The sequence below is a fragment of the Mus caroli genome, unplaced genomic scaffold (genome assembly GCF_978045245.1).
Source record: "Mus caroli unplaced genomic scaffold, Mus_caroli_1 scaffold_4, whole genome shotgun sequence".
Classification (NCBI taxonomy): Eukaryota; Metazoa; Chordata; class Mammalia; order Rodentia; family Muridae; genus Mus; species Mus caroli.
In genome coordinates, this window is record NW_028227259.1 from 127,169,683 (window position 1) to 127,186,569 (window position 16,887).

Sequence of the window (16,887 nt, forward strand, 5' to 3'; positions counted from 1 at the left end):
GACTATTAAGGCTTGAAGTATCCCTCTTTCTTTGAAGTATATTTCTATCAGCCCATCCAACAGGATACCGCGTCTATACATTCAACCAACCACAAGTCATAAATGTCTGTGTGTATGTGGGGGGGGATGTTTCTGTAATGACTGTACAAAGATCCTTTTTCTTTACTCTACCTAAATGATATAGCAACCCTTTACATAGTATTGCATTGCACTATGTCTTTTTTGTTTGTTTTGTTTTTCCAAAAAAGGGTTTCTCTTTGTAGCCCCAGCTGTCCTGGAACTTGCTCTGTACACCAGGATGGTCTTGAACTCCAAAGATCTGCCTGCCTCTGCCTCCCTCAGAGCTGGGATTAAAGGCCTGTACTACCAACAACTGGCTTGAACTAGTTCTTATGCCTCATCTAGAGATTGGTTTTGGTACCCACAAGGCAAATTAGAACCAATTCCTTTACCTGACCAGTGACAACTCCCACAATTCTCCTTCAAACTCCTTTCTTTATTTTTTTATTTTTATTTTTTATTTTTTTTAAAGATTTATTTATTTATTATATGTAAGTACACTGTAGCTGTCTTCAGACACTCCAGAAGAGGGCATCAGATCCCATTATGGATGGTTGTGAGCCACCATGTAGTTGTTGGGATTTGAACTCAGGATCTTCGGAAGAGAAGTCAGTGCTCTTAACCACTGAGCCATCTCTCCAGCCCTTTTTTGGTTTTTCGAGTCAAGGTTTCTCTGTGTAGCCCTGGCTGTTCTGGAACTCACTTTGTAGACCAGGCTGGCCTTGAACGCAAAAATCTTCAAACTCCTTTCATTCAACAGTTTTGTGCTAGTCTGTCTTCTGGTTGACATATCTTCCAGAAGTCTAATTACTAAGAGGGACACAACATGTGGACTTGACCTGTGTGTGTGTGTGTGTCTGTGTGTCTGTGTCTCACTGTATGTGTCGCTGTGTATCACTGGCTGTATCCCACTGTGTGTGTCTCTGTCTCACTGTATCTGTGTGTCTGTGTGTATCTCATGTGTGATGTGTGTATGTCTCTATGTCTCACTGTGTATGTGTGTATGTCAATTGGTACAGACTATTACCTCCCTCATTGTGTAGAATGCTTTCTTTAATGCAGCCTAACATGGAACTCCCTGCTCCCCACATCACTGGCCACCTCTGTTAGTAGCTCAGTCTATAGCTAACAGCCCTCTCTGTCTATCTCTAAGCTTCCATCCAAGTCTGTGAGCGCGGCACACAGTAAGTACCTAAGGACCAGATCATCTTCCCACACAAACCTCCAGAGCAGTGATTCTCACTCAACCTTCTGAATGCTGTGACCCTTTAATAGGATTCCTCATGTTGTGGTCAGCCTCAACCATAAAATTATTTTATTGCTATTTCATAACTACAATTTTGCTACTGTTATGCGTTATAATACAAATATCTGATATGCAGGGTTTCTAATATGAGACCTTTGTGAAGTATTGTCTGACCCCCCTCAAAGGGGTCACAACCCTCAGGTTGAGAACTGCTACTCTAGAGGAAGACCCAAGGAAGACATCCAAATGTCTCCAGAGGAAGGACCAGGGGCTTCTTCACAGGTATGGCTACTCAGGTTATACGCTTTCTCTGGAGCTTGACACTTGCTCCCCCTCAGGGCACACCAACGGTTCATCTAAGCCCAAGGCTCACAGAAATCCTCACTTGGCCCCCAACCCTGGCTGAGACCACAGAACTGCAGGAGGCTGCTTCCAAGTGCCAGGGGGAACCAATGATTGGCCAACCACCCCTCCCCGCCCCCCCAAGCCAACCATCCAGGAACCTACCAGAAGGGATGAAAAAGGTGTAGCCTTGCTTCAGCTCAATTCTTTGGCAGCGTTCCACTCGGTCTCCCAGAAAGATGTCGCTCTGTTTGCCAGACAGTACCCACTCCTCATACAAAGCCAAGTTGTGCAGGGTTGGAGGGATCAGCCAAAAGATCTTGGGAGGGAAAGGAGGCAGTCAGGCACGAGTCTCTAATTTCTTCCAAGCTCGGAACAAACCCAAAAGAGTCCCACCTACTTGGAGAAGGACATGGAGAGTAGCAAGTCTGTCTGTCTAGTCTGTCTGGGCTCCCCAAGCAAGCAGGGCTCAAAGCAGAGAGATGGGAGGGGGGGTGTTCTGGCTACCTTTGGGGTATCGCGGTTCTGGGTGAAATACCAAGGCAGGAATGCTTCCCATACGGGTGTAACATTTTTTTCTCCCGTGCCACAGGCTTGTATGGGAGGTTGGGGAAAGGAGTAGAAGATAAACTGGCCGAGTAAATAAATTCAGCCTGTGCTCACTCTGGAGGAGGGGAAAGCATCTGGAATCAAGTGGGTTGACTTCCTCCCGGAATCTCTCCTCAACCCAGTCGTTTCGAACAAAGGTGCATACATGAAGACCCAGATGAGCCGGGCACACGTGGGCATCCTCAAGAAGCACCTTCATCCGTGCAGGGACATCACACACCAAAGCAAACACAGCACGGGGACCGACTATACACCCTACGACTTCCTTTTCAGAGTGACAATGGTCTATCTAACCCCAGTGTAAAATGTCTTGCTTAGAGGCAGGTGGGGTCCACCTCCACTTTCTTTGAAGTTAAAAGACTTGGTGGAAGGGGTTTTCGAGATGGCTCAGCGGGTAAGTGCACCAACTGTTCTTCAGAAGGTCCTGAGTTCAATTCCCAGCAACCACAGCAACCACATGGTGGCTCGCAACCACCCATAATGAGGTTGGACGTCCTCCTCTGGTGCATCTGAAGATAGCTACAGTATAATAAATAATAAATAAATCTTTGGGCTGGAGTGAGTGGGGACTGAGCGAGCGGAGTTGACCAGAGTGAGCGGGGTTGACTAGAGTGAACAGAGGTCCTAAAAATTCAATTCCCAACAACCACATGGAGGCTCACAACCATCTATACAGCTACAGTGTACTCATATACATTTTAAAAAAAAAAGAAAAGAAAAGAAAGTCCTGGTGGCAAAGCTGACTGAAAGCTGAGAAACTTTAAGCTGGAGCTACCTGGGAGTTGAAAGCAGAGCAATGAGGTAATCACTAGGTCACCCTCCCCTCTGTGAGTTGACAGAGAGGCAGGAGGTGGTCCCAGGGGATAAAGTGGCCCTAAGTTACTGAGCAAGGGGGAGAAGAGGTAAAGGAAGGGAATATCAAGGCAGAGACACTCTGCGCACTCACCTTGCCACCACGGAACACATGGTACCACACGGAGGTGCCTCCAAAGTCAATGTGGAAGTCAGTGAAACAGCCCTTCACGCTCATCAGACAGTACCTGAGGTGCAGGAGCAGGAGTGGGGAGCAGAAAACACAAGTCAAGCCCAAACCACAGGAGGCGAGAGACCTCCCACTGCAGAGTCACCTGACGCGACAGCCTTTTATGAAGGTGGCAGATGGGGAATTTCCTCCTCTATCGAAGTGGAGTTTCCCTCCTGGGGGATGCCCCCAGGATCAGGTGACAAATCTCAAGCACGGGTCACCCACCACAGACACTCACAGACAGCACCTCAGCTTGCAGGTTCCCAAGAGAAATGGCAACCCACAGACCACTATCAGTTTCGACCCTTGCCCCACCCCCCCACCCACCTCCGAGGCTTCCTTTTGGGGCTCTGTGGCTCTGATAGCTTCGGTTCTCCCTAGCTGCCAGCCCCCTTTGTAGCAGCTGGGCCCCCTGGAATTCAGTAGTAAACCACCTGTGTAAGTTTGCCAATTACCAGTCCCCATTCCTCTCATTCATTCAACCAGTAGTCCGGCTGAGAAGAAGGCACGGTACTGAGAGAAATGGGTAAGAATGCCTAAGACCCCTGAGCCCTGTGCAGTTGGTGGGCTGCACCGATTAAGTTATGGCTTGCGAAGTAAGCAATGAGGCTAGAGATTCCACCCAGGGTGATTCTGCATATTTGAAATGTCCCAGGTAAGGAAATCCAAAGAGGAAGTCCACAAACAAATTAGTGGTGGCCAGGGGCTGGCTGGGCTGGAGCTGGGCTAAGACTGGACTGGGGCAGGGTAAGAATGACACTAATGGGTATGGGGTTTCAGTCTAGCAGAATGAAGAGATCCTAAAACTGAAATGTGGTTTCGCCGGTCTTCGAACACACTGGAAAACACTGGGTTGCACACTTTTTATGTGGGAATGATATACAATTTTTATCCTGACGGAGCTGTTTTATCTTTCTTCTTCTTCTTCTTCTTCTTCTTCTTCTTCTTCTTCTTCTTCTTCTGCTTCTGCTTCTGCTTCTGCTTCTGCTTCTGCTTCTGCTTCTTCTGCTTCTTCTGCTTCTTCTGCTTCTTCTTCTTTTTTTTTTAAGTGAAGGGATTAAAAGAAGGTCCTGGGATTCAAGAGGAGTGAAGAACTCTGATGATAGAAGCTGGATCACAGGTTAATGCGTTCAAGAGAAGGAATCCCACAGTGGCAGCCCTCCCTCACAAGCTCCGAAGAAGGTAGACAGCCCAGCCTTTCCTGCAGGTACACAGCAGTCTTCTCTTCCAACCCCCAACGTGCTACCGGCCCGAGGAGGTGCGCAAAACCTGAGTAAGAGGAGGGCACCTCGCTGGTTTCCAAATCCGGGCATGGCATGAAATAGTGTTAGCCCCCCTACCACTGATCCCTACCCCCCAAGGACTCCAAGGGACACGAAGAAGCAACCTCCCCTCCCTCCTGCTCATCTTGGCACCTCCAGAGGCCCTCGCACACGTTTACCCCACTGACCTCTTTTCCCCACGCTGCACTTTGCTCTTCTGTGGTTTGGGGAAGAGAGATGGAATGGGGCGGGGACCTGCAGGGAGGAGCCAGCAGCAAGCCCGAGTGGAGAGAAATGGGGGGCGTGGGGCTGCAATGGCTTGAAGGTTGGAGGGCTCTGAGAACCCCCTCCTTCTGGTTGCCTTTTGCACCTCTCGTTCAGGTGGACCCGGGGCTTGGCAATATGCAGGCAGCGTGCCCCGTGTCCCTCCTCCGGATAGGCTGGAAAGAGCCTTAACCATGTGTCTGCAGGAGGCTGGCAAATCAGAAGGCCTCCCCGTACATCAGAGCCCCGCTGCCTAGCAACCCCATCGGAGGGGTGTAGTTGACAGCCCAGGACTGTCACGAAGCTGGCACTAGGGATGCTTAAGTCCTGACTGGGGCTCTACACCCTGACGGCCCGCAATTCCCCCTCCCCAAGGCAATGCAAACAGGTCCCCTGACTTAAGATCCGGAGAAATCTTCCCTCTAAAGAATGGGGGGTCCTGAAGTCCTACCCTACCCCCACCCTCATGGACCACACTGGCCTCTTTCCTCTAAGCTCCACTTCAAAATATTAGTCCTCATTTCCCTAAAACCAGCTCTTCCTCTCGTTTTTTATTTATTTTTTTTTCTTTTTTAATCTAACCTCAGTTTCCACCCCCTCCAGGCCTCAGCAGAACACAGACTAGAGAAAACAATTTAAGTCTGTGGGGTGGAGCCAAGAGAACGTGCTTCCTTCAGCCTGCAGCTGGATGCTCTGGAGGGGGTACCTGCAGCAGGAAGGACAGACCAGGGTTGGGGGTGTCCAGTTCTAGGAGCCCTGGGACTGCTTAGCCAAACCGGTCACTCCCACTAGCCCATCTTTCAGCCCTCTGATCCAACCCCTCACAAGGGAAACTGGGTTCCTCTGGCTCTGTGCGCAGGGAAAGTTCTCCGAGTGTAGCCTGCGTCTGATCTGCCCTCAGTCAGGGGCCCGCTGTGTGCTACAACACTACTTCCAGACCAGCCAGCCTCCCCTAACGTGGGACCTTCCGGTTGGGACCTTCCTTTCGGTGTCAGTTCCACTCCTCCCACCTCCCACGCCCTTAGTAAGTGAAAGTGGCGGTGACAGAGGTGGCTTTGTACTGTCCCCTGCAGTCCAAAAACAATCCTAGCTTTTGCCACCCTAAGGCTCCCACCCGCGCTGACTTGGGGCTCCCTCCTCGCTCCTGCTCGCTCTGGCGTGCCGCCTTTGCACTGACCTCTACAGCTTCCTCCTCCCAAGCACACCGCAGTCACATGGGTACCTCCGCTCTCTCGGCTTGGTGCCACAGCCAGCCCGCCAGCTAGCCAGGCTTCCGCAACGGCAAGGCTGGACAGCCAGGCACGCGACACCCCCACCCCACCCCCCACGCTAGGTGGCTTCTGTGCACCCCGCAAGTTCGCAGCTGAAATTGCGGAAAATCTGTAGCGCAGGAGCTCAGTCCTTTCAACGGTTGGAGGCCGGGGATGGCGGGAGACAAGAGGCATAAGGGGGGCGCTGCACCTGCCACACCAACTTTGGGGCGAGGCCTGGGGTCTGGAGAGGTGGGGCGGCCCCACCTTGCCCTTCTCTCTCCAACTTCCAGAAACTCTCCCCCAGGTGGCCCAATTGATATCCCTTTGAGCAAAGGTCTGATGGAGAGAGCCCAGGAAAGCTGGCGACGGGTGGCGGGCTGGAGGCGCCACGCGGGCGCGAACGTACACGCCCCACACTTCCAACCCGCCCGGGGAGACACAAAGAACAGCTCAGCGACGCTGGCCGAGCATCCCGCGGGCAGGAGGCTACCCACACCCGCCCCACGCGCCACAAAGGAGGTTACCCTCGGTGGCAGAGGAGCGGCTCCCTGGCGTCCCCTTCCGCAGAGGCTCGACGCGCGCCCAGACCCGTGAGGCGACGGCAGCCGACCCCCCTCCACCGTGCTGCCAGGCTCCAGCCCAGGACGCTGGGGCCCTCTCGCGCCGCCTTCCTTCCTCGGGGAGACAGGCGCAGCCTGTGCACATCCCCACGCTGAAACTGAACAGCCGTGCGGCGCGGAGGCCGCCAGGGAGGTGGAGAGGCCGGCGGCGACAGAGAAGAGCTCCGGGCTACACACCGGATCCCTAGCCCACTCCCGCACTCCCCGGCAGTAGACTGAGGACTACTGGGTCCGGGTTTTCCCACCTTGCTACCCAGGTGGTGACCTAATATAAAGCCACCTGCCTTAAATATCCATCCTTAGGCATAGATGGAGGGAGGGCCAGAGCTAAGATGCCTGGAGAGTACGTGATGGGGAAAGGTGAGGTTTTAGTCCTGAGAGAGCTCTGTGATCTTAGGCAATTTCTTTCCTCTCTCGGGGTAATTGAGTAACAGGAGGTAACCTGAAGTTTAACTAGGGCATTCCAGACACTCTTCCCCGACCTGCCCCTCAGTAGCCTTTTCTACAAAATTACAAAATACATTGTTCAAGCCAAACTTCACAACACTGTGAGCTGAAGTCCCACCATTTCAGATGAGTAAGCCAACTGTCGAGGAGTTCAGGGTAAGTAAGCCCCTTACCTTGATATTAACTTACAAGTGGCCAGTAGTCATCATGGCCGGTCTGTGACTCTCCCAGTCCCTCCCAGATCTACCTGGCCCGAACTTTAACACCAAAATTCCAAGCTACACCCAAAGCTCAACCACTCACTGCCTTTAGGCAAAAAGAAGAGTTTAACTCAACTCAAAAGTCCTACCCTGGGGGTGTCCAGAGAGAATCTCCTTCCAACTCTGGCCCTACAGCCTTCCTCCAAAGCCACAAGGAGGCAGAGGTTTGCCTGGCTCTGAAGAGACAGAAGCCAAATTCCATTCTTTGGTCAAACACTGTACACTGCAGAAAAGCCAGTGACGTAGTTAGGTCTAACTAAAGTGTAATCTATAAACGGATACATTCACAATCCAGTAAGACAGTATCATCCCTATGTCACCCTTCGGACCCATCACCCCCACTCTATGCAAACACTGAACACATTTCCAGGTGCTCAGTGACCCAGGCATTCCCTCTGAACCTTATAGCATTCTGTCTATAAGCTTAGACTTTACCTGATTGGATTTTTTTTTTTTAAAGCAGGTGTACGTTTTATCGGTTGAACGGTAAAATTAACGACTCCAAAGAACTCTCCCTATCTTGGGTATGAGCACCGGTCACTGGGGAGGAGTCCTTGAGCAAGTATTTTTGTCACACTTAGAAACCAATTTGGAAATAAAGCTGGCAGATTGAGGCCACCCTGACAACTGGACCGGGAAGCTCAAATGAGAGGAATACTTTATAGAGGACAAATATATACCTGATCCTTAATGGAAGGACCGTAGATGATTCATTTGTGGAGAGAAAGCATCAACACCAATCTTAAATTCTCATCAGGTTGGGACCTTGGGTAGATTGTCTCTTTTAGGAACGTGGCATCTCTAGTGAACTCTAACTTGTCACTTCATAGCTCCAACCAAATTCTTCATGTGCATGCCTGGGCAACTAGGCTAGCAATTTTTTTTTAGTTACTTTTACATGTGTGTTATATTTGGGGGGCTTTTGAGGGTGAGGGGAAGACAGGCTCTCACTATGTAACCTTGGCTGTCCTGAAATTCACTCTGTAGATGAAGCTGGCCTCAAACTGACAGAATCTGCCTGCCTCTGCCTCCCAACTGCTGGGATTAAAGGTGTGTGTATACCACTATGCCTGGCTCACCTATCTATTTTTTTTTTTTTTGGTCTATTTTAACTATGAAAAAAATCCTAAGAGAACCCTTTCACTGGGGGTGGAGACATGTGCCTAAAATCCCAACACTTAAAAAGAGAGAGTCAGGAGGATGAGTTCAAAGCCAGGCTGGGTTACATGAGACTTTGTTTAAAATAATGAAACAGAAGTTTTAAAGGGCAGTGTCTCAGTTCAAGCTCCCTGCTCAGGATCTATATTGCCTTCACTGACCTACTATGAAGCCAGTCTCTTTATTTGTAAAAAGCTAGCACACCTGTCAGTGGTGTGTCTCTGACGTATATATATGCCGGTGTCCAACAGAACACCTGAGTAGTGACCCTACAGAACAGGACAAACTGGCAGAGATGTTAAGCAAAGAGCCAAGGCTCTCGAGGTCTGGAGTCCAGCCTGGAGGCCACAGCTGTCCGTTTCCCTACCTAGTCAGACAGACACAGGTGATCACTGAGAAAGAGGTAGGTGTGGCTGTAACAAATGTAAAGGCGGCCCAGCGGGAAAGCAGAGACCACCAGACCCCAAAAGGCCAGGCATGCAGACTTTTTATCCTACCTCAGGACCATACCCCACACGTCACCCATCACCCACTGGGTACTCACTCCAGTCTTCCCACAGGACAGGAGAGAGACAGCCTGGGGCAGACAGAGGCTCCATGCAGGGCAAGCCAAGTCTCCCCAAGAGGAGGATGCTTGAGTGTGTTCAGTGGCAGTGTTGTCCTGTGTTCCACCCAATATCTCCCCCTGCCCCCATTTTCTTCTCAGTAGAGTGAAAACATACAGTCAAACCTCGGGGGTAGGGGGACTCCATTACAATCATCTGAGCTGCAAACATATGCTTGCTTTGAGCCACCCCCTCCTTTTTTTTTTTTTTTTTTTTGCTGGGATTCTGAGCTCCTTGACTGTGAGCCCCATAGCCTATCATTAGGCTAGCAGCACTCACTGCCCAAAGTCCCTACTGCTCTAGCAGGAGTAGGGAGGACACGCCCTAATCCCTTTCTGCAATGCATTACCATGCCCAATCCTTAGTAAGAAAGGTACACCACATGCCCAGACCTGGGGGATTGTGGAAGCTTGGCCCCCACAAGTTCTCTCAAGCTCCCCTCTTCAGGAGGTAAAGCTAAGAGCTTAGGCTACAGCTCAGTGGGAGAGCACTCCTCTGGAGCAAGCATGGGCCCTGGAATTTCATCTCTGCACCACAGAGACCAAAGGGAGGGAAGCTTGGAATGTAGCTTCCCTGTTGGTAGAGTGTCTGTCTAGCAAGCATCACATAAAAACAGGACTGGGGAGTGCTGGAGAGATGGCTCAATGGTAAAGAGCACTTGCTGCTCTTTTAGAAGACCCAGGCTTGGCTTCCTGCACACATGGTAGCTGACAATTGTAATTCAGTTCCTGGAGACCAGATACTACTAGCTCTTGGCCTCTGCAGGGCCACATAGGATGTACACACACACACATACACACACACACACTCACACACTCTATGCATTTACATACATACATGCTTGTACATACATATATGAGTGTGTGTATATATGTATGTTTTGCCTACATGTATGTATGTGTATATATACATATATGTGTGTGTATATACACATGTATATATATGTATATTGTATATATACATACATACATATTGGTAAAATTTTTAATTAAAATTTTAACTTAAAAACAAGACATGGGCGTGGTGGCACACGCCTTTAATCCCAGCACTCGGGAGGCAGAGGCAGGCGGATTTCTGAGTTCGAGGCCAGCCTGGTCTACAAAGTGAGTTCCAGGACAGCCAGGGCTACACAGGGAAACCCTGTCTCGAAAAACCAAAAAAAAAAAAAAAAAAAAACAAGACATGGGGTCACATGCCTGTACCCCCAGATGTTGAAGCAGGGGAATTGGAAGTTAAGGTCATCCTTGGCTATACAGTAAACTCGAGGTCAGCCTAGGCTATGTGAAATCTTGTCTCAAAAGAGACCACCACCCCCTCCAAAAGGAAACAGAAAAGGAAGTGCACATCTCTGTCCCTTAGAGTGCTGCTAGCTGGACTAATTAATGAATGAATGAAGAGAAGTCAATAGGATATGACTTTCAAAATTAGGTCACAGGAGCAGAGCATTACTTCCTCTCAGATCTTCCTGGCAGCACTCACTCTGGGACCATTCAAATAGCCTTGTGGGGAGGGCCACACGGTGAGCACTGCCACCTTCGCTGGCTTCCTGCCCACAGCCCCATGGATGCTCAATTTCAGAAGTGGACCCTTAAGCCAGGCTCTGCCCTTAGGATGAACGCAGCCTAGACCGAAGCTCCCAAGAGCCCTTGAGCAAAAACCATCCTGCAGCTTTTAGAGTCCAGATCTGCAGAAATTGACACCATCTTTGGGGGACTTAAGCTTTGGGGAGGTAGGGGGTGGGTGTGAAGTGGTCGTTTCAGACTTGGACGCACAGTGGTCCTCTTGTTACCCCTCAAGTGTCGGTGGGACAGCAGGTGGGAGCCACCACACCTGCCTCTGTTCATTTTGTTGTTGTTGTTTTTAGAATGTTCAAGTTAAGGGTAAGGCTATGCAACAATACACAACCAGGTCAGGGATACTCTGCTACTGTCACTGCCAGGGTGGGCTTTTCCAATATGGAGAATTCTACACAATCCAAGCATCTCTTGGAGGGGGGGGGGCAGGGGGATGATGGATCAGCAGAAATGCAGGGCAGTATCAGTATTCACCAAGCATCCCTGCATCCCTTCCTTTTCTACCTCTCTTTTAGACCCTACCTCATTATGTTCCATTGAGACACTTAATACATTGTATCATTTCCACAATATATACACCATGAGAATGAGGTCTTGGCTTTAACCACTTTAACCACTGAGATGTGATAACTATCTTAACTGATTGCACCAAAAACAAAACAAAAAACAAAAAACAACAACAACAACAACAAAAAAAAACCCAAAAGAACAAAAAACAAAAAACCCTTTAACTCCCTACAAGTCCTCAGACTCAGGGACCTGAATCCCATTCGCCTTCCCCTGCCTCCATACTCTCAACTGAAACCTATTAAAATTCCTAAACCTTTGACCACAATGGAGCTGTATAAATCCCAGAGGCGGGGTGGGGAGAAAGGGGGCTCAGTGTCTGTCACATGTCCCCCTCCACTCCACAAACCCTCCTTCTATTCAGGAGGGCCATCAGCTGTCTGTTCTGCAGGCGCCTCCAGCAAGGAAGCACAGTGCTTTTCAGAAACAATGTCATTTTAATTAAATTCCACAGGACCGTTCCCTATTCCCAGAGGACTCCATCATGGTGGCATTTTTTTTTTCCACCTTGCTTATGAACATTTGAAATCGGCCTTTCTTTTCAGTCAAACAAATGGACTATCTCCAAGGTGACAGCGTCCTTCCTAGCAAGGTTCAAATCCTATAAGAAGTTCCCATGGCCACTGATGGAGTTTGGAAATGCGTTCGACACACAATCTCAGGGATACATCTGAGACACGTGGGCCTCAAAAGTCGTGTATTTATGCCCCCATTGTTTTGGTAATTGGAGAGTCGCTAAGTGTGCAGAGGGCATGTTTAAAGGAATCTTTGCATAAAGTAGACTGTGTGGAAGCACTCAGAAAGGCAAGGCAGACTTTAGTATGAATTTATATCACCCAGCACGATCTATTTAACTCCCTAAATATATGCCCAGGTGTGATCACCTCTTTTCTCCTCTGTTGGGATGTAGGCCAGGCAGCAGCCTCCTCACTCACACCTCCAATCCAGCAGGAGCATTTGCAGAATATAAGCCTACAGGAATGTATCCTGCTCTGCTCTCAGGGGAACAGAAGTACATGGTGGGGGACAGAGGGGGTGATGAAAAATCTCCAGTACTTGTGTAGGCATGAGGATCTTAAGCTTTGAGCTCATCCTGGGTTATACATTGAGGCTCTCACAACCCACCCTCCCCAAAACTAGAGAAACTAACTACTCAGTGTTTGTAAAGGCACCTGCCCGGCCATGAAGACCCGAGTTCAGATTCCCCAGGACTCACAGAAATTCCAGGGTGGAGGCAGCCTAGACGTCTGTAGTCCTTAGTACCTCGTGAGGCCGAAACAGAGGATCTTTGAAAGTGAGCTGGTTAGCTAGACTAGCTCTATCGGGGAGCTCTGGGATAAACTAAGAACTTGGTACGGGCTGATTCACCTCAGACCAGTACCAAGACACGTCACGGTTCTGTTGGTAGCTTTACCCTCCAGGGTTCAGTTTCCATGTATTTCTGTCACTGTTTTATTTGGGGTTTTTTGTTTGTTTGTTTTTTCCGAGACAGGGTTTCACTGTGTAGCCCTGGCTGTTCTGGAACTCACTTTGTAGACCAGGCTGACCTCGAACTCAGAGATCCACCTGCCTCTGCCTCCCAAGTGCTGGGATTAAAGGCGTGCACCACCACCACGTGGCTCTGTCACTGTTTTATTAACACCCTGTCTCTCTACAAATTGAACGGAGTTCCCAGACCCTGTGTCTTAAGCACAACCATGACGCCCAATTCACCATTGCTGAAAGAATGAATAAATGAATGAATGAATGAAAACAGTCAAGGGACTGGTCATGATATGCTTCTTCCTTCCAGGTCCCTCTACACCACTTCTCTTTCCCAACCCCTTCCCAATCCTCACAAGTCCCCCACCCCATCCCCCAAAGCTCAGTTAGGAACCAGAGGTGGCCCTGTAGGTAAAGAGAGAGCTTGCCGCACATGCCCGGTCACCCAAATGTGACCAGTTCCCACAAACACCTGACCTCTGACTTTGGTGTGCACACTGTGGTACATGCCCTGCCCCCACATGCATCACCTACACACAATGATAATAATGAAGAGATAATTTTAAAAGAAAAGTCCGCGTGTTGGCACCTGCCTTCAATTCCGGCACTTGGGAGGCAGGATCTCTGTGAATTCAAGGCCAGCCTGGTCTACAGAGTGAGTTCCAGGACAGTTGGGCTACACAGAGAAACCCTGTCTCGAGAAGAAACAAAGCAAAGAAGAAATAAACCCCAAGTTAATGGCTCCCTGTCCTCCAAGAAGACTCCTTGAAAACAAGAGCTCCAAAGGAGTCACCTGTGTGGATATGTTTCCTTTTGCCTAGAAATGTGGCGGCTTATAAGCTACAGGGCAGGCTCTGTACAGGGTGGGTGTGGATGGAGGCCCTAAGCCTTATTCACCTCGTTATCTGCCCGACTCAACATTTTAGTGTACTTGAATCACAACAGAACAGAACTAAAAAAGAGCCCCCGCTCTCTCCCTCTGCACCCGGACCCCATTCTCTGCCTTTGATACAGCCCGGATCCAGGCAATACATTAAACTTTAGCTTAGAGGGGAAGAAAAATGTCCATGAATTAATAAAAGAGAGAGATAGAGACACAGAGACAGAGACAACTGAACATTGAGAAATCCAGGGGCCAGTGTGCTAGTCTGCCTCACAAAAGCCTGGCACTCAGTCTGCATTCAACACTGGCTGAATGGCAGGGCCGAGGGAATGAGGAGTTCATGGCTGAGATTTCCTGGGGGCACGGCTGGCAGCAGGACTAAGCAGAGATGCTAATAGAGCCATGCTGCCAGCATCAGTCTTTCTGGGAAGCCCACATCTCCTTCCCATTTCGGGGAGAGAAACAGAGGGTCTATAATGGCAGAAGTATCCAAGGTGACCACCTCCACCTCCTCCTCCTCCTCCTCCTCCGGATGGTTCGTTATTCAAATCCCTTCAATATGAGAGGACTCCCAAGTACTGCTGCCCATACCGAACAGTAGGCTCAGAACGTGCTTGGTCATGTGATCTGTAATGAGGGCTCTGATCTCAACTACAGGTTCCTTTTCCCACCTTGGCCACCCTCGGGTGGCCACCAGGAACCTCTGAATGTCAGATGACTAAGGTGGCAATGAGCATTGCTTGGGAAAGGTGCTTCTGGTTCAGAGGTTCTAGATCTCAACACCAAGGAGAAGAGAAATGGGATGGACAGACGACACTGGCTACTTTACAGAGAGCACGAGCTCAGGCTTGGATCCCAGGACCCGCAAGATGGACATAACCCTTGCCCTTCCAGGGAATCTGAAGCACCAGGCACATACGAGGTGCACATTTATACATGCAGGCACACACACACACACACACACACACACACACATTAAAGAAATCTTTAAAGAGAGGAAAAGGTTAGACTAGCCCCAGTCCCATGATGCTCCAAACGCTGTGTCTAATGTACAGACATGTCCCTCTGAAAGTGTCACACGGGACACTGTCACACAGAGGTTTCAAAGAACAGATAAATGTGTACCCATACACAAACATGGATGCCGCCGCGATAGTTCCCACCAAGCCTCTCAGATCACCACTTCCAAAGAAGCTGTGTGCAGGCTCCAGGGCCAACAGGAAGAAAGGCCTGACCCCATCCCAGGACGCAGAGGCCTGGATCCCTGGGAGATAACATGGCAGTTTGTTTACTACACCTAGGGGACTCATCTCTCATGTCACTACCGCAGTCCAGTTGGGTATCAATCCTTCATCTCTGAAGCAACCATGAGACCTGCATCAAGGACCACCCCTCCCCCAGTCCCACACCAGGGAAGCCATCTTACTTTTTCACTTTGGGGTACTTCATCTCTGCAAGGGCATTGGTGGCTTCTGTCTGCTTTTCCTTTAGATGCTGAGGCCACATGTTGTCCACCCAGTCGACCAGGTCCACCTGAAAACCAATCCGTCATAAGCACACCGAGCCATCTCCAGAGAGAACCACTCCTCTGCCTGAGGAGTCCCTGGATGCCTTCAGCTAGACTGCCTCTCCCACGTCACCCGTTCAGGCATCAGATCCAACTCTGCCCTACATTTCCCAACCATACCCTAAGGGATCAGTCTCGGCCACACCCACCCAACCACTCTATCTCTAGAAGCAAGCAGCTTAGAGGCAGGCCCATGGAAAGCAAGTCGCTGGCTGGCAGGCAAGGAAGGAAGACATCATAAAGGCAGTGGCCTACCACAGTGGGACGCTTGACCAGATGCTCCAGCTTCGTATGGCTGAACTCGAGGCTGATGACGTTGTACAGTTTGTCCCGCTGTGCTTCTGGTGTCTCGTAGTAGCGCACAAACTGGGACATGCTCATCTCGGTACCCTTCTGGGTGTTGACGTCCATGACATCCACCAAACGGCGGCTCCCTGGGGATAGAACATACATGTTTACTACAACCAGTGAAGGACTCCAGACGCTGCAATCCTGGGAGCACCCCACAACCAACAACTGCTTCTCCTACAGAGCTCCCAACTCGAATCACCTCTACTCCCAGTCTGCCAGTGACTGTGTGTGCTGGATAGTGTTACGTCACCTTGACACAAGCTGCAGTCATCAGAGGAGGGAGCCTCAACTGAAAAACTACCTCCGCAAGATCAAGCTACAGGGCATGCCTTTAGAACAGCGGTTCTCAACCTTCCTAATGTTACGACCCTTTAATACAGTTCCTCCTGTTATGGTGACTCTCTCCACTGCTACTTCCTGTTACAAATCATAATGTAAATATCTGTGCTCTCTGATGGTCATAGAAAACCTAAGGTTGAGAACCACCGCTACAGAGCATTTTCTTAATTGGTGATTGATGTGGGAGAGCCTGGCCCGTTGTGGGTGGAGCCATCCCTGGGCTGATGGTCCTGTGGGAGAGCCCCGCCCATTGTGGGTGGGGCCATCCCTGGGCTGGTGATCCTGGGTTCTGTAAGGAGCCAGGCTGAGCAAGCCATGGTGAGCAAATAAGCAGCCTCTTCATGGGCTCTGCATCAGCTCCTGCCTCCAGGTTCTTGCCCTCACTGCCTTTGATAATGAACTGTTATACAGAACTGTGAGTGAAATAAGAAACCCTTTCCTCCCCCTTTAAACCCTTTATAAAAAAAAGGGTTATTTATTATTATATGTTAAGCACACCGTAGCTGTCTTCAGACACACCAGAAGAAGGCGTTAGATCTCATTACGGGTGGTAGTGAGCCAACATGTGGTTGCTGGGATTTGAACTCAGGACCTTCAGAAGAGCAGTTAGTGCTCTTAACCGCTGAGCCATCTCACCAGCCCCCAGTGGTTTTGTATCATAGCAACAGTAACCCTAGCTAAGACATGGTGCCATGTCAGTATCCCTGAACCTGACCATCTGTCTCCCTCCTCCTTTACTACAGTCTACTGTAACTGCTCTCCAAGATGGTATCCCAAGATCTCCCGGCTACCGTCTCCTTGTACTCACACTGACACTGAAGCCGGGCTAAGTTTTCTCGAAGAGAGACTCAACTTAAAACCCCCCGGGGTGGCTCCACACTTTCTTTTTTTTTTTTTGATTTTTCGAGACAGGGTTTCTCTGTGTAGCCCTGGCTGACCTGGAACTCACTTTGTAGACCAGGTTGGCCTCGAAC

General features: G+C 49.8%; 1 protein-coding gene across 5 annotated transcripts in view; it reads right to left on the reverse strand.

The window, feature by feature from the left end:
- The window catches only part of Kdm2b (lysine demethylase 2B), a 118,560-nt gene that overhangs the window by 74,481 nt on the left and 27,192 nt on the right, over window positions 1–16,887 (reverse strand). For 4 of the 5 annotated variants that reach the window (XM_029477473.2, XM_021162211.3, XM_021162212.3 and 1 more), the window contains 4 exons: window positions 15,479–15,657; window positions 15,083–15,189; window positions 3,204–3,297; window positions 1,814–1,967 (listed from right to left, as the gene is read on the reverse strand). In XM_029477473.2, the coding sequence (XP_029333333.1) occupies window positions 1,814–1,967; window positions 3,204–3,297; window positions 15,083–15,189; window positions 15,479–15,657 (534 nt within the window). Of the gene's footprint in view, window positions 1–1,813; window positions 1,968–3,203; window positions 3,298–5,984; window positions 6,139–15,082; window positions 15,190–15,478; window positions 15,658–16,887 lie in introns of those variants that run through there. The other variant, XM_085837137.1, reaches the window with a different exon arrangement.